Source organism: Panthera tigris, chromosome A2 (genome assembly GCF_018350195.1).
Source record: "Panthera tigris isolate Pti1 chromosome A2, P.tigris_Pti1_mat1.1, whole genome shotgun sequence".
NCBI classification, from domain to species: domain Eukaryota; kingdom Metazoa; phylum Chordata; class Mammalia; order Carnivora; family Felidae; genus Panthera; species Panthera tigris.
In genome coordinates this window covers 94,460,322-94,486,567 of record NC_056661.1, presented here as the reverse complement: position 1 = coordinate 94,486,567, position 26,246 = coordinate 94,460,322, and the positions used below count along the sequence as shown (strand labels likewise).

The following is a 26,246-nucleotide window of genomic DNA, read 5'->3' as shown; positions in this document are numbered from 1 at the left end:
GGAAGATATAACTTAGTGGCTGGATGATTATTTCATTAAGCTAGGTCTTTTGGAGGCAACAGAATTGCTTTGAATTGAAGTTTAATCTCCAATGCTACTATCACCAGGCAAGTGGGATTGACCGGACTAGGAAGGTTTAAGGCGATGCCTTCAAAAATGGCAAAAATGCATCTGCTGTGGAGATTAAGCTTCTGTTGAAACTTTATTATTATTATTATTTCTGTTGAAATAATAGCCTAAATTAGTCACAATTTCAGAAGAAGCATAGGTAACTCGTGCTGCATAGAAGTATATGAAAACTGCTTCCTAGCCTGAAAGCCTAAACTGAATTCGGACTAGAAGACACAATCCAGGATTTCCAAGGTACCTCAAGAAAGAATGAGCACCTGAGACTCTTTAGGAGCCCCCGGATCGCACAAGTCTTCTGGCATCAAACGCCGAGATATTGACCCGCACTTGTTAATCATGTTAATAAGCGTAATCACCCTATCACGCTGCAGTTCATCTACATGATAGCGACTTTCCCACCGCAAGTCGCTGGCAGGTAATACATCCCTGCAGCCAGCTTGGCCTCTGGCAGGGACGTCGGGGAAGTCTCGGGTTCCGCCTCCCAAACCAGCCAGAAGCCTTGTCCCCAGCACTCACCACGGTCTCGTGCTGCCCCCTGCCGGGCTCTTCGCGTTGGGTTTACGCCACGCGGCCGCCGGGGGGCGCAAGGAAGGCGACGTCACCTGTGCGCGACCGGAAGTTAGCCTGTTCATTTCCGCTCTTTAGTTCCCTCCCCAGACCCGGAAGTAAAGGCATCTGGCGAGTACGGTCCAGTTTGAGGTCTGTGGCTAGCTGGGCCTCTACCTTTTCTTTTTAGAAGCGGGGTTGGGTGGTACTGATGTACGGTGGAGTCTTTATTCCTCCCCACCCCTGGGGGAGTTGATTTTGGGGAGGCAGAGGGGAAGAATGCATGGAATGGAACCCGTGGAATTATATTAGCTTCATTTAGCTAATAAGAACTTGTGAGAGAGCTTGGCCTTTTCCCGATTTTTAAATTTTAGGAATAATGCCTTTTAAGTTGTGGGGTTGAAGACAGACCATGTACGTGAAGCCCTTAGCTTTGGTTTTACAAATCATATTCGTGATTACGCAGCTTTCTCCCATTAATACTCAGGCGTGTCCTCGCCGTTTTCTTCTCACATCTCTGAGAGAGATGCCTAGTAGGTAAGAGGTTACTCATTTCACAAGAACGTTATGCAGTGTTAGCTGGGATCGATTTTCTGTATTACGAAGTGCTGACAATATTTTGTCCCCCCCCCCCCTTATTTATTTATTTGCCATTTTTAGGGACAGCTGTTTTCTAGACCTGGAGAAATGCAAAGTCCTCTCTCTTTAAGACAAATGAGGTGAGAAATGGATACCTGTAAAGATCTCCAAACTTCCTTTATTTTATCAAAAGAAGACCATCTAGAATTAGTACCTTGGGGGCATTGATTAACCATCTCCATTAAAAGTGCCTTTGTCAAGCGAATTGTGGAGCAGAGGAGAACGGATATCCTCTTTTATTCCTTAGGCTTTACAAGTTATGAGTACAGAGGTTTTCCGTGTATTTGTTAATTTTGGACTTTAGCCCTTGGAATAATGGTTTTGGTTAATTAAAGACAGCAAATTGAGAGACGTTGCAATTAATTATGGAATATCAAGTTGTTTTTAATTTATCTGATTGCACATTTGTTTTTAATAACTGGTTGTAAAATAACATTTATTAAATAATATCACAGAATTTCAGAAACAGTACATAGACCCCTTTAAACTCTCAGAGATAACAGTCATCTACCTCCCCCCCCCCGTATGTATTAATGTCTTCTGCCTTTATATAAGTGATATTTTTTATCCATACAGTTATGCAGTTTGCCCCTTAGAATATCTTGGATATCCTTCTATTGTGTTAGTTATGCCTTTTTTTTTTTTTTTTTAAGAAAACTGGGTTGTGTAGTATTATGTTACATAGATATATCACTATTAACCATTCTACTGTTGGTGGCCATTTGGGCTTCTTTTTTGCTATAGCAAACAATGTTAGGATGGTCATCTTTTTTAATAACAAATGTGTTTTGTCCTTTCCTTTGGATAATCTTAAAGAAGTGAAAATACTGGGTTAAAGGATATGGTGGATGGTGCCAAATTCCTTTCTAGCAGTGGTATTTGCAGAGAATTTCCTGCATTTCCTCACATGCTCACCAGCAGTTGATAATAGGTGTCATTGTTTTCAGGCTTAGCTGAGACCACTCATACCATTTTTTCAGTCAATATATTATATTTGTAGTATTGTAATCAAATCCAAATTTTAGTTGTCAGTTCTAAGTCCAGTTCGGTTCTTTTTTAAAATTTATAAATAGAATATTATTTGTAGATTCTTTAGTAATAAGTTATTAGAAAACAAATGATTCACTTAAGCAGTAAGTTTTTATTTAACAAGTTAAAGATTTGTGGGAGCTAGTATTTGAATGAAACCTTATACTATGGATAGATATTAGAACGGACCTTTCTTTTTTTTCTATTTTTTAAAATTTTATTTTATTTTTTAAATTTATATCCAAGTTAGCATACAGTGCAACGATTTCACGAGTAGATTCCTTAATACCCCTTACCCATTTAGCCCATCCCCCTTCCCACAGCCCCTCCAGTAACCCTCTGTTTGTTCTCCTTATTGAAGAGGCTCTTGTGTTTTGTCCCCCTCCCTGTTTTTATATTATTTTTGCATCCTTTCCCTTGTGTTCATCTGTTCTGTGTCTTAAAGTCCTCATATGAGTGAAGTCATATGATAGTTGCTTTTCTGTGACTAATTTCGCTTAGCATAATACCCTCTAGTTCTATCCATGTAGTTGCACATGGCAGGATTTCACTCTTTTTGATTGCTGAGTAATACTCCATCTTCTTTATCCATTCATCCGTCGAGGGACATTTCTTTCCATACTTTGGCTATTGTTGATAGTGTTGCTATAAACATTGGGGTGCATGTGCCCCTTTGAAACAGCATACCTGTATCCCTTGGATAAATACCTAGTAGTGCAATTGCTGGGTCATAGGGTAGTTCTATTTTTAATTTTTTGAGGAACCTCCATGCTGTTTTCCAGAGTGGCTGCACCAGTTTGCATTCCCACCAGCAGTGCAGAAGAGATCCTCTTTCTCCACATCCTTGCCAACATCTGTTGTTGCCTGAGTTGTTAATGTTAGCCAGAGAATGGGCCTTTCTGAAAGAAAAGCTTCCACAAAGGCAGGGAGACAAGAATGGGGAAGAATGTTTAGGATTTGAAGTTTGAGAGGCGATAGTGCCTGTTGTGGGGTTGTAGAATAGAACAGACAGCTAGAAAGGTAGTTGCAACTCTGTGGTGAGGTTTTTATTATTTTTTTAAATTTTTATTAATTTTTGAGAGAGAGAACATGGGGGAAGGGCAGAGAGAGAGAGGGAGACAGGATCTAAAGTGGCCTCTGCGCTGAATGCAGAGAGTCCAATGCAGGGCTTGAACTCACCAATTGTGAGATCATGACCTGAGCCTAAGTCATATGCTCAACCAAGTGAGCTACTCAGACGCCCTGTGCGGTGAGAGTTTTGAAGGTCAGTCTGAAGAGTTGTGCTCTCTAGGAGAGAACTGTAGAGGTCTTTAATCAGGGAATAGGGTACTTTTTTGTTTGACAAGTATACTATGGTGGGATTTTTGCATGACTGATGTTTGAGAAGCAAGTTATGTGGCTGTTATAGTCTGGGTGGGAAAGAATAGCAAAGTGTAGAGATACTAAAGATTCAGCTGAGGAAGCTGAATCTACATGATTCAGTGACTGGGGGTTGAGGAAGAGGAAGAAAGCAATCACTTTTAGATTTTTATCACGAGTGACAGGATAGTGGTAGTGATTTCATTAATCAGAAGAGGGCTACTTTGGGGGCTGGAAAGATGTTCAGTTTAGTTTTAGACATGTTAATTCCTGTGAAAGACATTTCTGTGGAGAGCGAATTATACACAAGATGTAAAATTCACCTTCACAGATTCAGTAGAAACCTTAGATTTGTGACTCCTTTGTTAAGAAATTTGGCATATATTTTCACTGTTAGTTTTTCATTAGTACAGTTACTCGTGAACTTTCTGTGGCTTGCTCAGCCTGTTTGTCATGGTGCTAATCATTTCAAGAGTTTATTGTTTAGATGGTCGTCTTCAGATTTTTGGTTGTATACACTCTCAGTAAAAAAGGTTTATACATGTGTACTTCCAATGTATGTATATTTACTAATTATACACATTTTACCATACTGTTATATATATAATATATATATATATAGTGGAATTTTTTAAAGGCAAAGCCAAATATAAATTGGAGTTTTACTCTTTTCTTCCTGTATCCCATTTGATCATCTTGACCCCTCATTCCAAAACACAGATCTTATCTACTACTGTCAGTGTTCGGAACCATTATCCAGTGGAGGGCACCCTTAAGCATCTGAAAGAGAGAACAGATTGTTGAACTGTGCGAGTAGAGCCTTCATTCTTTAGTTAGAAGGAGGATCTTGTTTTTGAGTTTCTAAATTCATGCATTTTTGGAAGAGTCTGTAGTTAAAGAGTAGTATGTGGTATTATGGAGAAGAAAAGAATAGTGAACTCAAAGCATAGGGCAATCTAAAATATGCTGTTGTTGGGGCACCTGGGTGGCTTAGTTGGTTAAGCATCTGACTCTTGATTTTGGCTCAGGTCATGATCTCACAGTTTGTGAGTTCAAGCCCCATGTCAGGCTCCTTGCTGACAGTGTCGGGCCTGCTTGGGATTCTCTGTCTCTGTCTCTCTTTTTCTCTCAAAAATAAATAAATATTCACATTGTTTGATGTTTATTATATGAGTGTCCTTCATTTTTGTTTGAATGTTATTTGCTTCTATAGTTTGGGAATCTTTTTCTAATTCTTTGAGCATCTGTAGAATCTTGTGAATACAGGAGTGTTCCCTGCCTGTAGACATAATCTTAAATTCTTGTTAAATTGGTATCATTAAAAGGGTAGACACAGAAAAGGTTTTTTAAAAACATTTTTAAATGTTTATTTAATATTTTTGAGAGAGAGAGAGACAGAGGACAAGCAGGGGAGGGGCAGGGAGAGAGGGAGACACAGAACCTGAAGCAGGCTCCAGGCTCTGAACTGTCAGCAGACACCGACGCAGGGCTTGAACCCATGAGCCACGAGATCATGACCTGAGTTGAAGTTGGACGCTCCACCAACTGAGCCACCCAGGTGCCCCGAGGCTTTCTTTGATACTGACTTTGAAAGCAGTATCTCTGAAGCCCAGAGATATTAGTGGTGAGTTGGAACCATCTGTCTCTGTTTTTTATTTTATGTTTAATTAGGAGAGGTAAGAAAGGAAATACCTCCTTTAAGTGATAAGAGCCCATTGTTACTAATTAGAAATTAAGAATTGAGTTTGTCACAGCTATACAGTCTAAAAAGGAAAAAGTAGGCATGCCTGGGTGGCTCAGTTGGTTAAACGTCTGAGTCTCGATTTCGGCTCAGCTTGTGCTCATGGTTTGTGAGATTGAGCCCTGTATCAGGCTCTGCGCTGACAGTGCAGATCCTGCTTGGGATTCTCTCTCTCCTTCTCTCTATGCCCCTCCCCTACTCATGCTCTCTCTCTCTCTCTCTCTCTCAAAATAAATAAACTAAATTAAGAGAAAGTACAATTTAAAAAATATGTTATGACTCAGACCATGATTAACTTAAGAACATAAGTCATCTGACAAATTGAATAACAGAAGAAAAATTTTCTGTTGCTTTCCTGATAAAATATTTCCTATAAATGGAAATACTCATTTTAGTATGGACCTATGGTTATTATATATAAATTCGTAATTTTGTGCCCCATTTCTAAATGATTAGGAAAGTTTTGGTCATTCGCCTGAAGTTATGTGTTGTGAAACAGATGCAGAGAGACCTGGGTTCATCTTTTATAACGTAGGGTGGGGGAAGATGGTAAGAGTAACTTTTCAATGTTTATGTGCTCTCAGCACAGTTCCACATATGGTGGACTATGTGGATTAAATAGCCCAAGTAGATCGTTTTGAAGATAAAAATTGGTTTGGAGTAGTTGGGTTACAACTAAGGGGGCAATAGGGTAAACTGAAGGAGATTGAGATTGGGAACTGTTGACCAGAGGTTCATATAAAGCTAAGAATTAAGACTAATGATAGCATGGGTTTAAAGAGAACCCTGAATCTAGAAAAAGATGTTTAAGGTGGAAATTAGTCTGAAGAGTTGGTTTTCAGGGCTATATTTAGAGTTTGTGGAACCAGGAAGAGAGAACAGGGGCAAAGAAGTCTGGTATCTATGGGCAGAGGCAAGCCAAAAATCTGGGAAGTTGAAAGACAAGGCAGAATTGAAAGCGTTGGTTAGTAGGAATAAACCAAAGTTTGAAAACCAGGATAAAGCAGAGGTAGAGAGGGGCAACTGTTTTTGGGTAGCAAACGTAGACAAGGCCAAATATAAAGAGCAAGACAAAGGCAGGAATAATTCTGGGGCAATGATGATATTATACTTCTTTTCTTCACATTAAGAACGGAAACAGTTCCAGGCCCACAGATAATCAGAAGCAGTGACCTAGAGAGTGGGAATGCAGAGGCTGAACAACACCAGGAAAGCTGGAGCTACAGATATTTTTTAGAGAAAAGACCATGGTGCTTATAGGATCATAATATGGGTTTTAAGCTGGTTAACACATGCATTTGCATAATATTATGTATGTTGTTTTATACAGCATTCCAAAAGGTTTGGGATATCTGACCATTATGGCACCAAGAAACTTCTTGTGTATGAGAGGTAACTTGCTCTTTGGTTCAAGATGTTGGATGATCCGGTTTCCTGCAAAAATCCTCCTTAAATTAGTTTCGTTTAGGCTTTACAGCGTGAAGTGTGGTAATACAGACAATGAGTCTTCAGAGAATGAAGAACTACTGAATAACCTACTTAAAATGGGAGTAGATGTTGACATGGCGAAAAAACGACAGCCTGGAGTTTTTAATAGGATAGGAACTAAAGAGCAAGACCTGAAGATGTTCCTTCTATCCAAAGGAGCTAGCAAAGAAGTGATTGCTAGCATTATATCAAGATATCCACGAGCCATTACACGCACACCTGAAAGTCTTTCAGAACGGTGGGATCTGTGGAGAAGAATTACGACATCAGACCTTGAAATTATAAACATCTTGGAACGTTCTCCTGAATCTTTTTTTCGGTCCAGAAACAACCTAAACTTAGAAAATAATATCAAGTTCCTCTACTCAGTTGGATTGACCCATAAATGCCTTTGTCGATTGTTGACCAATGCCCCACGTACCTTCTCCAATAGTCTAGATCTGAATAAACAGATGATTGAACTTTTGCAAGAAGTCTGTTTGTCATTGGGTCACAATGAGCCCAGAGATTTTGTTGGGAAGATAATTTTTAAAAACCCTTTCATTTTAATTCAGAGTACCAAACGGGTGAAAACTAACATTGAGTTTTTACAGTCAACTTTCAACTTGAACAATGAGCAGCTGCTCATTCTGCTATGTGGTCCAGGAGCTAAAATTCTAGACCTTTCCAATGACTATGTCAGCAGAAACTACACAAATATCAAGGAGAAGCTGTTTTCTCTTGGGTGTACTGAAGAAGAGGTGCACAGGTTTATCTTAAGCTATCCAGATGTGGTCTTCTTGGGAGAGAAAAAGTTTAATGATAAAATAGACTGCCTCCTAGAAGAAAAAATTAGCGTATCACAAATAATTGAAAATCCTCGGATTCTGGATTCAAGCATAAGTACTTTAAAAAGTCGAATCAAAGAATTGGTAAATGCTGGCTATAATTTCAGTACATCAAACATCACTCTTTTATCTTGGAGTCAAAAAAGATATAAAGCTAAATTGAAAAAGTTAAACACTGAACAGAACATTGTTCTAGGGAATTAAAAAGTATCTTGTAATGTAATGATACCTCATTTTGAATTTGGGCCTTTCAAAAAGGAGAGGTTTGGTTTCTTTAACTGTATATACTGTATAACCTGCAAAAATTGCTGCTAATGATCCTTTGGATATTTTACTGTAAAGGCTTGTAAAAACTCATGGTCAGGATGCTCTAGTATAGTTTTTCCAGTTATCTTTTCTCTAGTTTGAATTAATACAACATCCAATTATATGATACAGGCTGTGACTGTCCTATGAATGGTAGTTTCCTGAGTGTAGGACAGAACAATATGTGGAAAGATAAAAAGTACAAAATAAGCTTTTGGTTCCTATTCAGATTAAAAAATCAACAGAGTCATTTGGATAGTTCTATTTCCTCTCAGGGTTTTGAATGGCAACTGATTTCTCCTGTTCCCACATATCTAATTGTGGCTCATCTTCAAAATAAAATGCCAGTAAAAATCTGACAAACCAGAAAGGAGGGGTTTTTATCTCAAGTTCTACATTCTCCAATTAAACCATTAGTATGTTCCCCCTACCCCCCCCCCCCCCAACTTAGGCTCAATTTACTATGGGTATATCCTGATTTTCTTTGAAGAAAATGGCAACTGATGGGCAGAAAAATGGCCACCCAAAGATGTCAGTGTCATAATTCCCAGAATCTGAATGTGTTATGTTACACTGGAAAAGGACTTTGCAGATGCAATTAAATTACAGACCTTAAGACAGGGAGATTATCCCAGATTATCTGTGTGGGCCCAATGTAATCATATGGGTCCTTCAAAATGGAAGAGGGATGTAACAGAGGAGGTCAGAGTAATATGATGTAAGGACTTGACCCTATTTACTGGCTTTGAAGGAGGAAGGGACCATGAGCCAAGGAATGCAGGTGGCCTCAAAGAAAATGGAAAAGGCAAGGAAATGTTCTCCCCTAGTGCTACTAGAAAGGGACACAGCCCTGCTGGGACCTTAAATTTAGCACTCTGAGACATGTGTCAAACTTCTGACATTCAGAACTATAATATAATCATTTTGTGTTGTTTTAAGCCACTGAGTGTGTGTCTGTTGTTACAGCATCGAATAGATGAATATAGGAACTAAATGATAATTAGTTGCATTATAGGTGAAGAAGTCACAAAATATGGTTCTTTTAGCATATCTGTGTTTCTTTCTCTTGTAATTAACTTTTTTTAAATCCACATACCTTTTTGGAATGATGACTAAGTTACTGTTTGTGAAGACCTCTAAATGTATAAAAAACTAAATGTAAGTAATAAAGTCTAAATAAAGAAATATTTTTACCTGATAATGTAGTTTAAAGAAATGGTTATAGTTTCTATATATTTATGTTTTATGGGAATTTCATCTAATATAAATAAAGAACAAGAGATTTTTAGATGCACTGACTTAAAAAATGACAAACCAGGTAATGACTTGAAGACATTTGCAATCTAGCTCTGATTTGAACTGAAAGAGAAGGGACAAATTATATGACCTTAGTTACTTTCCACTGTTTTCCAGAGGCATTTGTTTTCTAGATATGGATTTTGAATTAAATAACAATGGTGCTAAACCTCTTAAACCTTATTTCCTATCAGTGATACCTCCAAAAAACCGTTCATGACATGGATAGAAACATAATGCCTGTGGCCTTTTTCAAGGCCATTTTATGTCAATGATAGTCTTATAATTATTTCCAATGCACTATTTGATGGCAAGTATGGCATGGTTAAGAAAACATAGGCTTTAGAGAGATACTTATTTAGAGTGATATATCTGGGCATCATTCCTGACCGGCTCTGCACCTTTGTGTAAATATTTTAACTTCACTGAACTTGTTTTCTCAGCTGTAAGATTAAAAATTGGCCTCACAGATGGCAAATATCAGATGATATGGAGTCTCTAAGTCTTTTTGCAGATGGTAACTGTCCAATGATAGCTGTAATACAGTTATAATAATATTTTTAAAAATAGATTTATGGATAAATAATTCACATAACTCACCAACTTAAATTATACAGTTCAATATTTTTTATACTCCTAGAGCTGTATAATCATCACAATCTAATTTTAGGATATGTTTATGCCCCCTAAAAGAAACCCTTTGCCTATTAGCAGTAAATTCCCATTGTCCCCTCCCTTCCCTGGCCCTAAACAACCGATGATCTACTCTCTGTCTCTCTAAATTTGTTTATTCTGTAATTTCATATAAATGGAATTATCCAATATGTGGTCTTTTGTGACTGGCTTCTTTCACTTAGCATCATGTTTTCAAGTTTGGTCCATGTAGCACATATCAGTATTTTATTACTTTTTATTCCCAAATAATATTCCATTGTATAGGTATAATAGTATTATTGGGAGTAAATATTATTGTTAACAAAGCATTGGTTCCCTACATCTTCTGAATTTTATGAAGTATTTTCTGAGGCATTGCTTTGGAATTTAGCAATAAGGAACCTGAGGGACGTGGGTGGCAGAAGAGATAAAACATTATTGGCATCAAAACTGGACGGCTCCATGCAAAAGAATGAAACTGGGCCACTTTCTTACACCATGTACAAAAATAAACTCAAAATGGGTTAAAGACCTAAATGTGAGACCTAAAACCATAACTCTTGGAAGAAAACATAGGCAGTAATCTCTTGGGCATCAGCCTCAACAATATATTTATGGATATATCTCCTCAGGCAAGGAAGACAAAAGCAAAAATAAGCTATTGGGACTACACCTGAATAAAAAGGTTTTGTACAGCAAATGAAACCTGCAAGAAAACAAAAAGGCAACCTAGTGAATGGGAGAGATATTTGCAAATGATACATCTGATAAGGCATTAATATCCAAAATATATAAAGAACTTATACAACTTAACAACAACAACAAAAAAATCAAACAATCTGATTAAAAAATAGGCAGACTGGGGCGCCTGGGTGGCTCAGTCAGTTAAGCATCTGACTGGATTTAATCTCAGGTTATGATCTCATGGTTTGTGAGATCAAGCCCCATGTCGGGCTGTGCTCTGACAGCCTGGAGCCTCCTTGGGATTTTCCCTCTCCCTCTCTTTGCCCTCCCCCTTCTCTCTCTCTCTCTCTCTCTCTCTCTCTCTCTCTCTCTAAATAAACTTAAACAAAAATGGGCAAACTATCTGAATAGACATTTTTCCAGAGAAGACATACAGATGGCCAACAGATACATGAAGATACTCAACATCACTAACAAGGAAATACAAATTAAAACCACAATGAGATATCCCCTCACGCCAGTCAGAATGGCTACTAGCGTCCATGTGTTGGTGAGGATATGGAGAAAAGGGAGCCATTAATGCACTGTTGGTGGGAATATAAATTGGTGTGGCCACTGTAGAAAACAGTATGGAGGTTCCCCAGAAAATTAAACATAGAAATACCATATGATCCAGTAATTCCACTACTAGGATCAGCATATATGAAATAAATGATACCTGCATGTTGAGTTGGTGTGGGTGGGGGAAGCAAGCATAATTTTAAGTGTTAAGCTTTACATCCAAAAATTATTAAAAATCCCTTCTCCAGTATTTGCTGTATTCTCTTTATGGCTAATGTAAATAAAATATAAAGGAGCATTTAAAAAAAGGAGGGGAAAGAGACTGTTAAAAACTGAGAACAAACTGAGGGTTGATGGGGGGTGGGAGGGAGGGCAGGGTGGGTGATGGGTATTGAGGAGGGCACCTTTTGGGATGAGCACTGGGTGTTGTATGGAAACCAATTTGACAGTAAATTTCATATATTAAAAAATTAAAAAAAAAAAAAAGGAGGGGATCCTAGGCCTATATAGAGAGGATATATATATCATATATGTTGATCCTCAACTGGCCATGATGATTATACCTGGGATGGCAATGGGTGATATAACAGCAACAGTTTTGGCCAGGGAGAAATGCGGGATGCGCAGCAGTACAACACAGCACATCTCTGGGAAGCTGGGAGGGACAACCTCTTTGTAGCAACAAATGGATAATGCCTGTCCGGCAAGATTAGGATGTCATACTTTATGTATGTATACCTTCTTTTAGAGACTTCTAAATTATAAAAATTATGCTTTTTAAAATTATAAAATTTTACATTTTAAACAAAATTTTAATATTTTTTTCATAAGTAAAAATAAAATCTATGTTTATAATGGGAAAAATGGAAAATAAATGGAATACAAAAAAGAAAAACTATAGTTTTACTTTTCAGAGATAATTGATTAGCATTTGGGGACTTCTGCTTTTTTTGTTTTTTGTTTTTTGCAGAATATATCATACATGGGTGTAATATGAGTAGGTATGTGGCATATATATTTAAATTGAGATCAAACTGTGTATTTGATAAGTTGCTTTTTAAAAAACCTGATAGATCCTGAACATACTATTTTTTTAGTAATCATTTAATTACAGAATCAATTAAGTATTCACCTGTAACACAATTTTTAACATTTGCATGAAATTCTGTCATTTGGATGAGGCAGAATTTCTCTAGTCAGTCCCCCTCTATTAAACATAGTGAGTAAATTTTAGTACATTACTAATTTTTTGAAAAATCCTACCTACATTAGTTCGGTATTCCATAGTGTTATACATAATATCATTTTTTCACCATTGGTATACTTTATAAGTTGAAATTTCACTCTAGAAAATGTGAACATTAAAAATGCTGCATTTTGCTGTTCTCCAAATGTCAGATGTATCTGCAAAAACTTAATTTTTTAAATGGAAATTATCAGTACATTTTAAATGGCATAAACTTGAGGACTTTCAAATAACTGCAAGAATTAGGACAATATCAAAGATTAAAGAAAAAATTAGTTTTTTCATCATGAACTTAGCAGGAAGGAATGAAAGAATGAGTAGCACTTATAAGAGTTTATTGGGTTATTAAACCAATCATTTCTCTCCTTACATCATATAATTTCTAAGGCCTGGGTAGGTACATGGTCTGTGACTAAAGATCCAATAAACTTGACTATTGGCTCCTTCCCTGTGGACTGTAATACTCTACACATTACACTGGAAGTATGATTTAGTGGAGATCTCTTGATGGCAGAACTCTAGCCACAGACTTTAATAATAGGCAGTTATCCAATGCAGGAAGAGCTTGGCATAATCAAGGTAGGATAGCAGGACTGTTATTAGAGAGATTTTGGGAAGAGATCATAGCATAAGCCTGGTTGCCCAACATTGGGGAGGTTGAGCTGTGACTTATAGTCATTGTGGTCCTCTAGGGATCATCTCTGGAGGTCTTGGGTTTGATTGGCTACCTGGTACTTGAGAGATGGGTACTCTAAATTAGCCAAGAAGTTCCTAGACTGAGGCCATTCATTCGCTCCTTAGTTTATTTCCTGTTGACTCAGGAACTTGGGACAAGGCAGAGTTGCAGTAGGATCATTTTGGGGGAACTGAGAAAGGCACTCATGGTGAATGTTATGACCGGCTCTCTGTATCTTCTTGCTCATTTTCATGTCTCTGGTATTCCCCCTCATGACAGTCTTGCATCTTCACTTTCTTCTGGTCTTTTCAAGATAGTTGATGTTTACCTTTTTGGTTTCACATGTTTTTTTTGTTTTTTTTTTTCTCAATTCACAAAGATTTTAAATAAAAAGAAAAAAAACCAAATTATGTATAGAATTTCTTTTTTAGCCTTTTGACTAATTTCTTTTTTTAAGTTTATTTATTTATTTGAGAGACAGAGAGAGAGAGCAGGAGAGGAAGAGAAAGAGAAGAAGAGACACAATCCTAAGCAGGCTCCATGCTGTCAGTGCAGAGCCTGGTGCTGGGCTTGAACTCACCAACAACAAGATCATGACCTGAACTGAAATCAAGAGTTGGACACTTAACTGACTGAGCCACCCAGGCTCTTCCTTTTGATTGATTTCTGAGTGGAATTTGGTAGAGAGATAAAGGCATACTGATAAAATCCCATTTTCTGTCTCAGTTTCACTATTAATCAGATGGATATTTGGAATTTGTTTTTCCTTAATAGCAATATTGTGTGAAAATTAATGAGCTTATGCACAGGAACAGCTTTGTGTTAATTGTGAAAAATTTTAATAGTATTATGAGAGTTCTTCCGTCTCCATTTTGAATGTCCCAATGCCACCTTCACAGCTGTCAGGGTACCTTCAATTTATGCCTACAATCATTATCTTTCTTCTTTTTATTTTACAATGGAAATGAATTTATTCTCTGAGAATACAGAATCATTATAAAAACCTTCAAACAGTACACAGAAACAAAGTTCCAGCTAGCTTATTTATCATGCAGTTGGGGAAATATTCTTTTATTCTTAGTTCACAAAGAGGTTTGTCTATTTTTTAAAATCAGGGATAAATGATAATTTTTGAAAAAAAATTAAAAAATCATCTCTTCAGTTCATTAATGAATGACATTAATTGATTTCTTGATATCATCCTTTGTTTTATGGAACTACAACCTATGCCATATTCAATTTACTGATATTTGGCTTAGGAGTTTTCATTAGTATTTACAAGGGGAAGTGATCTATAGGTTTCCTCTCCATCTCACCTTGTTATTATGGAAGTTTCAGTGCATAGTTTCTTTGTGTTTTAGGGGGAGGGAGGTTAACATTTTGTCAGGTTTTTGGATCAGGATTGTGTCAGCCTCATAAATTAATTGGAAGCTTATTACTATTTTTTGGTTATGCTTTGGAACCATTTGAAAATGGTGGATACTATCTATTCCCTTAAAGATTGGCAGAACTTGCCTGTAAAATCAGCTAGGACTGGTATCTTGTTCACGACAGATCCTTGCTAACAATGGAAAGTTGTTGTGAAGGCTTATCTAGAGGCTTTTTTAAAAATTGTTTTTAATGTTTACTTTATTTTGGGGGGGGAGGGGCAGAGAGAGAGGGAGACCCAGAATCAGAAGCAGGCTCCAGGCTCTGAGCTGTCAGCACAGAGCCCAATGAGGGGCTTGAACCCACGAACTGTGAGATTATGACCTGAGCTAAACTTGTTGCTTAACCAACTGAGCCACCCAGGTGGCTCTAGAGGCTTTTTTTTTTTTTTTTCTAATGTTTATATTTGAGACAGAGAGAGACAGAACATGAGCAGGGAAGGGGCAGAGAGAGGGAGACACAGAATGTGAAGCAGGCTCCAGGCTCTGAGCTGTCAGCACAGAGCCTGACACGGGGCTCGAACTCGTTAACTGTGAGATCATGACCTGAGCTGAAGTCAGACACTCAACCAACTGAGCCACCTAGGCACCCTGGCCCTAGAGGCTTGTGACCAATATCTTTTTAGTAGATAACAGTATAATGTTCTCTCTTATCCTAGTTAATGCATTTTGCTTTGAATTCTACATTGATATTAACATTGCCTGCTTTATATCTATGCAAAGACTTTGTACATACATGTTCATAACCAAAATCTGGAAGCAGCCCAATATCCATCAACAAGTGAATGAAAAAATAAATTGGGATATATTAATGCAATGGCATACTATTCAGCAACACAAAAGAATGAATTATTAATATATGCAACAACCTGGGTGAATCTCAAAGCAATTATGCTGAATGAAAGAAGCTAGACACACACACAAAATGTATAATCTGTATGATTACATTTATGTAAAATTGTAGAAAATGCTCACTAATCTGCAGTAACAGAAAGTAGATCATTTGTTGTCTGGGATGGAAGTAGGGTGGAGTGAGGAAGACCATGAAGGTGGGATTACCAAGGGGCACAGACTTTAGGGGGGTGATGTATATATTCATTATTTTATTATGGTGATGGTTTTGTAAATATATACATATGTCAAAATGTATCAAATTTTATATTTTAAGTGTGTGCACTTTAGTATACTTCAATTATACCTCAGTAAAGTTGAATAATTTATACATTCAAAATTGACTTGAAGTGAAATCTTCATCTGAGACTAAATTTTCGTGTGTGTGTGTGTGTGTGTGTGTGTGTGTGTGTGTGTGTTTAGATACTCTTCATTTCTATTGAACAAATGTATACGACTTTATATTTCCACACTGATATCAAGAATCAAGGGTCAGGGTGCCTGGGTGGCTCAGTCGGTTGAGCATCCGACTTCGGCTCAGGTCATGATCTCACGGTCTGTGAGTTCGAGCCCCGCGTCGGACTCTGTGCTGACAGCTCAGAGCCTGGAGCCTGCTTCGGATTCTGTGTCTTGCTCTCTCTCTGCCCCTCCCCCACTCATGCTCTGTCTCTCTCTCTCTGTCAAAAATAAACATTTAAAAAATTTTAAAAGAATCAAGGGTCTATCTACAGCAAAATTAGTGCACTTAGATCAGCATTATCCCACTCTGCATATATAAATGTGTATCTCTCAGACTTGCTCACCTTCTTCAGAATGCCTGTTTATCCTGACCAAAGCTATATGACTGCGTTTCTTATAGGACAGTACACATGGCTGCAGCTTATTGATTTAGCTAAATGTGATAAGTTATTCACAGAATTAAAATTTAATGTAGTGTGTATGATGAATAACTGATAAACAATTAAAGTTGTATACATTACACATTTAATTAATAATTCAAAGCAATCATAACTGGTAAAAGAATTAAAATTTGGTCCTAATCACTCTGTGCTGACTTGCACACAGAACTTCATGAACTGCAGGGGGAACTGCAGGCAGAGGTTTTGCTATACAGTTTTCTAAAGTCAGCTAGTTGTACGTCTAGCTGATAATTTAAACTAAATAAAAACATCCTTTAAAAACCAGAAAAGAATTGGTGGGGTACCACATTATCTGTAGGTTCTGTCAGCCTCAAGCTGGAATAAACAGATACTCTTGTCTACAGTTGTGTTTTTTTCCCCCTGGTAGTTTAATGTCTTTTAAAAGAATGCAAGAGTGGTTTTTCTCGAATGGTTATTCATTCCTTTAAAAATTTTTTTAATGTTTTTTTAAAAATTTATTTTTGAAGGAGAGAGAGCATGAATGGGGGAGGAACAGAGAGACAGGGAGGCACAGAATTCGAAGCAGGCTCTAGGCTCTAAGCTGTCAGCACAGAGCCCGATGTGGGGCTCAAACTCACGAACTGTGAGATCATGGCCTGAGCTGAAGTTGGACACTTAACCAACTGAGCCACCCAGGTGCCCCGGTTATTCATTCCTTTTAAAAAAATGCCACTGTTTAATTGTCTTAGACACTTCTGAAATGATATAATTAGGGTACATTTGGCATTTTTACTTAGGTTTGAAGCTCTCTTCTTATCTGTTAGAAATCTTAGTGCTTTGCAATATTATGTAGTAACATCTTTGCATTTGTTCAGTTACTACTGCCAGATCCTCTCCTTTATTTAATTTTTATCTTTAAAGCTGGTGGTGTTTGTTGTGTGTCTGTACACAAAACCCAGCATCAGATAGTACTGTCTCCCCATCACTGCAGTTAATCCAATTACTTTGTTAACTTTATATTTGCTTGGGAGCTTGAGGAGGATTTTTTTTTTAAATTAAGATCTTAATGATGTCATCTGAAGTGAGGAAATCAGAGTTTGATGTGAAAATAGTTATATATCAAATAAACACATTATAAACTGTCCTTGGTTTCTTGATTGTTTAGAAGACACTGCAAGTATGAATGCATGTGCTCTTGAGTCTCCCATGGCATCTAATATAGCAGCTTTAATAACCTCGCTCACTTAACTATGATTGGGTGAACAATTCTAGATCTGAGAATCAATATGTAAGGGAGGATGATAGAATTGGGAATAAATGTAAACTATCTTCAGTACAAAGCACCATATGCACAATGCATGCACCAGAAGTCATGGTAGGCACAAAAGAGATTGAAACTTCTGCAGTTACAGGATGTCTTGTCATGTCTTTACGGTCTGCATCATGCCTTCATCAAGTTGAATTCCGGTTCACATTCTGTCTGACATCTGAAAACTTGAGAACAAACTAGAACAAAATTATCATCAGATAGAGAAGTTTCCTTCTCCTCCTCCTGCCTCTCTGCCCATCCTTCCAACCTGAAATTAGTACCCACGTAGATAAGTTTTGCTTTGCACTCCTTGACTTTCTTCCATAGAGTCAGTGAACAAATGAGTCACCTTGGCAATGGCTTGACCAACTGGATCCTTCAGAAAACCTAAGTTCACCCCTTTCTCCTTTCATTTTCCAATCAAAATGATATTTATATAACTACCATAGTTTGATCACTGCTAAAATTAGATCATAGGGAGCCTAGAGGAATAGTTTTGATAGTTTATTGTTTTTTAAATAAAAATAACAGTTTTTCCTGGTTGCAAAATCATATAACTTCACAACATTGGAAAATACAGAAAAACACACATACAAAAAGTACCTATGATCCCAATACCCCAGAAACAGCACTTGTTAATATATTGGTATATAACTTTTTAGTCTTTATTATGCATATATATCATGTGTGAAAAATGTAGTATCTTTTCTAGCTAAAATTAATAATTTGTTCAATACATATTTACTGAATACCAACTATGCACTATTGTGTTTGACACTGGATTATTACATAGTAACTATTTTAGCCCCATTTTTATAAATATGCTATGAGTATTTTCTCACATTATGTATAATTTATTACCTGTTTTTAGATAAATTTGAGGCTTGACAACACTATGATTAAGGGAACGTGCCATTTGAGAACTGTAGGGAAAAGAACTGCCCTCCCAAAGGGCTTATCAAGTCACCATGGGGTATTGTGCTCCGAGCTTGGTCAGGGGATCCTATCTTGTTTCCAGTCAGCATTATAGAAGTTTCTGGAATGGTTATCAAGGACAAGAAAGCAGGAGGAGTACTTGGGGAGGTGTAACTTTAAACTCATCTCCAAATCATACATTGAATTAACATTCTGATAAAAAGACTGGATCTCTTGGCCAATGTTGGCCCATTTAGAAACAAAAGATATTAGAATGTTTCTGGATCACATATTTTAACCCAATGTTCACAAAGATAATCCAGATTTAAAGCTTTTTTTCTAATACCAATTAACTTCAATTTTGACCTATTCTTTTCTGGCAATTCCTGGATCTATGAGATTTTTTTTAACCTCTAAACAATCCCTACTCTTGAATATTCTATGCGGGGCCCTTAAAGTAATTTTCTTGACCAAAACTGGGTCTATACTGGTAGGCTGATCAGGCCTGGTCCCTTTTATCATAGCACTTACAGTCCAGCAGAGGAAGGGAGACAAACAGTTAAACATACAAATAAATATGTCACTATAAACTGAGAAAAGTGTTTCAAGGAAACAGAGTTTCTAGGATGGAGAGTAAAGGGCACAAGCCCTTAGATTGGTTGATCAGGGAAGACCTCTTAGGGAACTAATTATAAGTTAAGACTTGAAGGATGAGAAGGAGATAGCCAAAGAGCTTACACAGAACATTCCAGACATAGGCCCAGGTGGGTGTAAGCTTAGAGTGTCTTAGGAACTGAAGGATGTCACATGCTGCTGGAGAATAGTGAGTGCTGTTAAGTGGCTTTTGAAGAGGTGATAGTGATGGAAAGGAGTGTAGGTGCTGGAATCATATCATATGTAGGCCCTCAAAATGCATGATAGCAAGCTTGGACCTTAACGAAAATGAAAAACCCATTGAGAGATATTAAGCAAATAAGAAATATGAGATTTACATTTAAAAAAGATTTCTGTAATTTGTGAGGAGAATCAATTAAATGGGACGATTGAGAAGCATGAAGATAAATAATGAGGCCATTGCAGTAGTCCAGGCCAGAAATGATAGTAACTTGAGTTAAGGAGATGACAGTAGATTTGGGAGATGCTGATGGATACACTATAGCAGGACTGTCCAATAGAAATATAATGTGAGCCACAAATGCAAGCCAAATATATATTTAAAATTTCTTTCATAACTGAAGATATTTGCAAATGATATATTCAATAAGTGGTTAGTATCCAAATATATAAAGGACATATACAACTCAACACCAAAAAAAAAATCCAATTTAAAATGGGCAGAAGACATGAACAGATATTTCTCCCAAGAAGACATCCAGATGACAAACAGACCCATGAGAAGATGCTTATCATCACTGATCATCAGAGAAATGCAAGTCAAAACCAAAATGAGATATCACCTCACACCTGTCAGAATGGCTAAAATCAAAAACACAAGAAACAATAAATGTTGGTGAGAATGTAGAGATAAAGGAACCCTCATGCACTCTTGGTTGGAATGCAAACTGGTACAGCCACTGTGGAAAACAGTATGGAGGTTCCAAAAAAAAAAAAAAATAGAAATATCATATGATCCAGTAATTTCGCTGCTGGGTATTTACCCAAAGAACACAAAAACATTAATTTGAAAAGATATATGAACCTCTATGTTTATTGTAGCATTATTTACAATAGCCAAATTATGAAAACAGCCCAAGTGTACACAGATGAATGAGTAAAGAAGTACACACACACACACACACACACACACACACACACACACACACTGGAATATTAGCCATAAAAAATGAGATCTTGCCATTTGCAACAACATGGATGGACCTAGAGTATATAATGTTAAGTGAAATAAGTCAGTCAGAGAAAGACAAATACCATATGATTTCACTCATATATGGAATTTAAGAAATAAATGAACAAAAGAAAAAAGAGAGAAACTGAAAAACTGACTCCTAACTATAGAGAACAAATTGATAGTTACCAGAGGGGAGATAGGAAGGGGGATGGATGGAATAGGTGAATGAGATTAAGAGCACACTTATCACAATGAGAACTGAATAATAAATATATAGAATTGTCAAATCATTGTATTGTATACCTGAAACTAATATAACACTGTATGTTAACTGTACAGGAATTATAAAAAAATTGTTTCCAAGACCAATGACATTGAGCTTTTTCCCTATGGTTTCTTGTAGGAGTTTTATGGTTTCAGGTGTTATATTTAAGTTTTTAATCCCTTTTAGTTAATTTTTGTGAGTTGTATAAGACAGGGGCCCATTTTCATTCTTATTATGTGATTATCCAGATTTTCTAACACTAGTTATTAAAGAGCCTTACCTTTTCTCCATTGAGTATTCGTGGCTCCCTTGTCAAATATCAGTTCACCATGTTTGTGTAGGTTTATTTCTGGACTCTTTATTCTGTCACTCTATGAGTCTCTTTTAATGCTAGTACTGTACTCTTTTGATTACTATAGCTTTGCAATACAGTTTTAAATCACAAAGTGTGATGTTTCCAGCTTTGTTCTTGCTCAGGATTGCTTTGGCTATTTGGAGTCTTTTGTGGTTTCATACAAATTCTAGGATTTTTTTTTCTATTTCTGTGAAAAATGCCATTGGCATTTGGATAGGGATTGCATTGAATTCATAGATGGCTTTGGGTAATATGGACGTTTTGATAGTATTAGTTCTTCTGATTTGTGAACATAGAATATCTTTCCATTTATTGTGTTTTTTTTCAGTTTCTTTCACCAAAGTTTTATACAGGCATGCCTTGGAGACATTGTGGATTTGGTTCCAGACCACCATGATAAAGTGAATATCATAATAAAACAAGGCAAATGAATTTTTGGTTTCCCAGTGCATATAAAAGTTACGTTTACACTATACTGTAGTCTATTAAGTGTGCAACAGCATTATGTCTAAAAAATAACGTATATACCTTAATTAAAAAATACTTTATTGCTAAGAAATGCTAACCAGCATCTGAGCTTATAGTGAGTCATGATCTCTGATCCCAGAGAAACATAATGAATATAATAATGAAAAATATTGCCAGAATGACCAAAATGTGACCCAGAGACATGAAATGAATAAGTGGTATGAGAAAAATGGCACCAATAGACACGCTTAATGCCAGGTTGCCATAAACCTACCATTTGTAAAAAAACACAGTATCTGCAAAGCACAATAAAGTGAAGCATAATAAAATGAGGTATGCCTGTGATTTTCATTGTATAGATCTTTCACCTCCTTGGTTAAATTTATTCCAAAGTATTTTGTTTTGTGATGCTATTGTTAATGATATTATTTTCCTTGTTTCTTTTTCAGACACTTTGTTATTAGTTTATAGAAGTGCAACTGATTCTTGCTTGTTGATTTTGTATCCTGCAACTTTACTGGCTTTGTTGATTAGTTCTCACAGTTTTTGGTGGGGGTGTTTAGGATTTTTATATATAAGATCATATCATCTATTAGCAGAGACAATTTTACTCCTTCCTTTTTAACTTGGATGCTTTTTATTTTTTTTCTTTCTTTTCTTTTCTTTTTTTTCCCCCCAAATTTCTCTGGCAAGACTTCCAGTATTATATTGAACAGGAGTGGTGAGGGTGCACACCTTGTTTTATTCCTGATCTTAGAAGGAAAACTTTCAACTGTTCACCATTGAGTGTGAGGCTAGTTGTGACTTGTCATATATGGTCTTTATTTTGTTGAGGTATGTTCCTTCTACACCCAATTTGTTGAAAGTTGGTTTTTATTTTTTTAACCATGAAAGGATGTTATATTTTGTCAAATGTTTTTTCTGCATCTATTAGAAGATCACATGATTTTTACCTCATTCTATTAATATAGTATATCACACTTATTGATTTGCTTTGTTGAACCATCCTTGCATCCCAGAGATAAATCCCACTTGATCCTGGTGTGTGAGTCTTCTAATGTGCTGTTGAATATGGTTTGCTGATAATTTATTGAGAACTTTTGCATCCATGTTCATCAGGGAAATTGGCATGTAATTTTTTTTTCTTGTATTGTCCTTATCTGGCTTTGGTATCAGTGTAATGCTGGCCTCATAGAATGAATTTGGGAGTGTTCCCTCTTCAGTTTTTTGGAGGAATTTGAGAAAGATTGGCATTAATTCTTCTTTAAATGTTCAGTAGAATTCACCTGTGAAATCATCTGTTTCTGAGCTTTTTTTGTTGTTGAGAGCTTTTAGACTACTGATTCAATCTTTCTCATTATTGGTCTATTCAGATTTTCTATTCTTCATGATTCAGTCTTGATAGTCTTGGTAGGTTATATATGTTTTTAGGCATTTCTTCACTTTCTAGGTCATCCGGTTTGTTGGTGTGTAAATTGTTCACAGCAGTTTCTTATGATCCCTTTTTTTTTCTTAAAAATTTTTTAAATGTTTATTTATTTTTGAGAGAGAGAGAGAGAGAGAGAGCGCGCAGAGGAGGGGCAGAGAGAGGACACAAAATCTGAAGCAGGCTCCAGGCTCTGAGTTGTCAGCATAGAGCCCAATGTGGGGCTTGCACCCATGAGCCATGAGATCATGATCTGAGCTAAAGTCAGATGCTTAACTGACTAAACCACTCAGGTGCCTTGATCCATTTTATTTCTGTGCTCAGCAACGTGTTGTTGAATTTTCACATATTGTGAATTTTCCAGTTTTCCTCCATTATGATTTGTTTCATACTATTTTGGTCAGAAAAGATATCGTTAATTTTCTTAAGTTTGGTGTGATTTGTTTTGTGACTATTATTGTATTTGTTGTGTATTTCTCCCATCAGATCTGTTTGTATTGCTTAATATATTTAGGTGCTCTGATGTTGGGTGCATATGAATTTCTTTTTTTATTAAAAATTTTTTAATGTTTATTAATTTTGAGAGAGACAGAGCACAAGTGATGGAGAGAGACACAGAATCTGAGGCAGGCTTCAGGCTCTAAGCTGTCAGCACAGAGCCCAATGCCGGGCTTGAATTCATGAACTGTGAGATCATGACCTGAGCCAAAGTTGGACACTTAACCGACTGAGCCACCCAGGTGCCCCATGGTACATATATATATTTCTGATTGTTATAGTCTCTTGAGGAGTTGATCCTTTTAGCATTATATAATGATTTTTGTCTCTTATTACAGCTTTTGAGTTAAAGTCTATTTTGTCTGATATACATATAGCTACTTCTGCTTTTTCATGTTTTTCATTTTCATGGAATATCTTTTTCCATCCCTTCACTTTGAGCTATTTGTGTTGTTAAAGCCAAAGTGAATCTGTTGTAGGCAGCATATAGTAGGATCTTGTTTTTAATCTATCCAGCCACTCTATGCCTTTGGACTGGAGATTTTTATTTTTTTTTTTTTTTACATTTCAAATAATTATTGATAGTTAAGGACTTACTAAAGCCATCTTATTGTTTTCTGTCTGTTTTGTATCTCCCTTATTCTTTTCTTCCTCTCTTGCTGTCTATCTTTGTGAACTGCTTATTTTCCATAGTGGCATGCTTTAATTCCCCTCTCTTTATCTTTTGTGCATCCACTGTAGCTTTTTACTTTTTGGCTACCATAAGGCTTACATAACACATCTTATAACATTCTATCTTATGATACAAGAACTTAATTCTAGTTGCAGTATTAATTAACAAATTTTTGTAATTGTAGTTTCAAAAATATTTTCTTTTAACATTTTTCCTAGAGAGTTAAGTTGTTACCACACATACCTTTACCAGTGTATTGTATATTTTCATGTGTTTTCATGTTTCTAATTAGCATCATTTCACTTTGACTTGAAAAACTTCTTTCAGCATTTCTTATAAGGCAAGTGTAAGTGGTGATGAACTGCGTAAGGTTTTATTGTCTGGGAAAGTATTTCTTCTTCATTTTTGAAGGACAACTTTGCTGGATAGAGTATTCTTAGTTTGCAGTGTTTTTCTTTCCACATTGAATATACCATCCTGCTCTCTCCTGGATTGTAAGGTTTCTGCTGAGAAATCCACTCATAGCCTTATGGGGCTTCCCTTGCAAGTTACAAGTTTTCCTTTTGCAATTCTCCCTGTGTTTGTTTTTTGACAGTTTTTTTAAAGTTTATTTATTTTGAGAAAGAGAGAAAGAGAGAGCGAGTGAGCATGCAAGTGGGGGAGGGGGAGACGGAGAGGGAGAGAGAGAATCCCAAGGGCTCTGATAGTGCAGAGCCTGATGAAGGGCTCAATCTCACAAACTGCAAGATCATGACCTGAGCCAAAATCAAGAGTTGGATGCTTAACTGACTGAGTGACCAGGCACCCCTTGACAATTATTTTAATGTGCCTTGGAGAAGATCTTTTTAAGTTGAGTTTGTTTAGGAATCTGTGAGTTTCATGAACTTAGATGCTCAAATATTCCCAGATTCGAGAAGTTCTCAGAAATTATTTCTTTAAATAAATTTTCTGCCCCCTTTCTCTGTCTTCTTCTGGGGTTCCAAAAATTCATAGATTGTTTCTTTGAAGGTATCCTACAGATCACATGGGGTTTCTTCACTCTTTTTCATTATTATTTTTTTTTTTTCTGTGTTCTCCTCTGGGTAATTTCAAAGGTCCTGGTCTTCTAACTCACAGATTCTCTTTTTCTGTTTGGTCCACGCAGGTATTGGTGCTCTCTATTGCATTTTTCATTTCATTTAATGTATTCTCCAGGTTCAGAACTTCTTTTTAATTATTATTCTATCTCTCTTTTAAACTTCTCATTTTATTTGTATATTGTTTTCTGGCTGAGGAAGCTGGATGCTCACTCACACATTCTCATTTTTCTCCCATAGGTGAAATCATGGGCCTCTTGGCACTGAACTGTGCTGCCTTGGAGAGGGGTGATGTGAGTAAAGTCAAACTCTCCAATGCATCTGAGCCAGTATTATCATTATCATCATTATTATTATTATTATTATTATTACCCTAATTGTGTGGTAAAACTTCTTTGCTGGACTCCCTGGCTTCTACAAAGGCTCCTCATATGTGAGTGATTGTTTAAGACAGTGTCCTCCATGGGCTTCCAGACCATAACTGGCAGGGGCTGGAGCCAGTATACAGGCCACTATAGGGTCCATAGCCTGGACCAACTTCTATATGTCTGTTACCTATGCACAGGTGGGAAAGAATCCTCCTGGGTTCCTTGGTTTAAAGTGCCAGACCCAACAGCCCCTACAAAGGCACATTTTGTCTGTGAACAGACACCAAATTGTTGTTCTTGAGGCATGAGGCATGTTCTTGAGGTATGAACAAGGGATGTCTCATTGAGTCATCATGCTGATGTCACTCCTGAGGGAGAATTTTGATATAGAAGTATAAATCTTGGGGTCAGTGTCATACAGATGATATTTGAAACCTTCAGAATGTGTTAGAGGAGGAGCAGAGAAGAGGGCCTAGGTCCTGGCCTGAGGGTCTTCAACATTTGGGGGCTGGGTGGAAAAAAACTGGGGAGGTATGGAGTCATGGAACCTAGGAGAAGAGAATATTTTGAGAAGGAGGTGGTGGTCATCTATGATGATGCTGTGATGAGAGGCTGAACAGAAGTTCTTCAGAGGTTTCACTGTGTCCCTCTGATGAGATGCAAGATGCAGACCTTCAAAGTCTTC

General features: G+C 36.9%; 1 protein-coding gene across 7 annotated transcripts; it reads left to right on the top strand.

Moving 5' to 3' along the window:
• The first annotated feature begins 782 nt into the window (after nt 1–782).
• On the top strand, nt 783–25,506 carry MTERF1 (mitochondrial transcription termination factor 1). 7 transcript variants are annotated; one of them, XM_007076724.3, is made up of 3 exons: nt 783–828; nt 1,336–1,394; nt 6,774–9,224. In XM_007076724.3, exons 2-3 carry the CDS (start codon nt 1,363–1,365, stop codon nt 7,960–7,962), a joined length of 1,221 nt encoding a protein of 406 aa, XP_007076786.2. In that variant the 5' UTR covers nt 783–828; nt 1,336–1,362; the 3' UTR covers nt 7,963–9,224. The 7 variants fall into 7 exon arrangements, 6 of the variants coding, with proteins under 6 accessions (XP_007076786.2, XP_042822078.1, XP_042822067.1 ...); XM_042966133.1 differs by lacking the exon at nt 1,336–1,394 and adding an exon at nt 1,050–1,212 and having other exon boundaries at nt 797–828; XM_042966155.1 differs by lacking the exon at nt 1,336–1,394 and adding an exon at nt 1,142–1,212 and having other exon boundaries at nt 806–828.
• Nucleotides 25,507–26,246: the final 740 nt, after the last annotated feature.

Bases quoted from the DNA above. Each gene is read 5' to 3' on its own strand.
- MTERF1 (XM_042966133.1), top strand. From the start codon at position 1,088: ATGTACGTGAAGCCCTTAGCTTTGGTTTTACAAATCATATTCGTGATT. The intron at 1,213-6,773 runs GTAAGAGGTTAC...TGTTTTATACAG, and splicing joins CTGAGAGAGATGCCTAGTAG to CATTCCAAAAGGTTTGGGAT.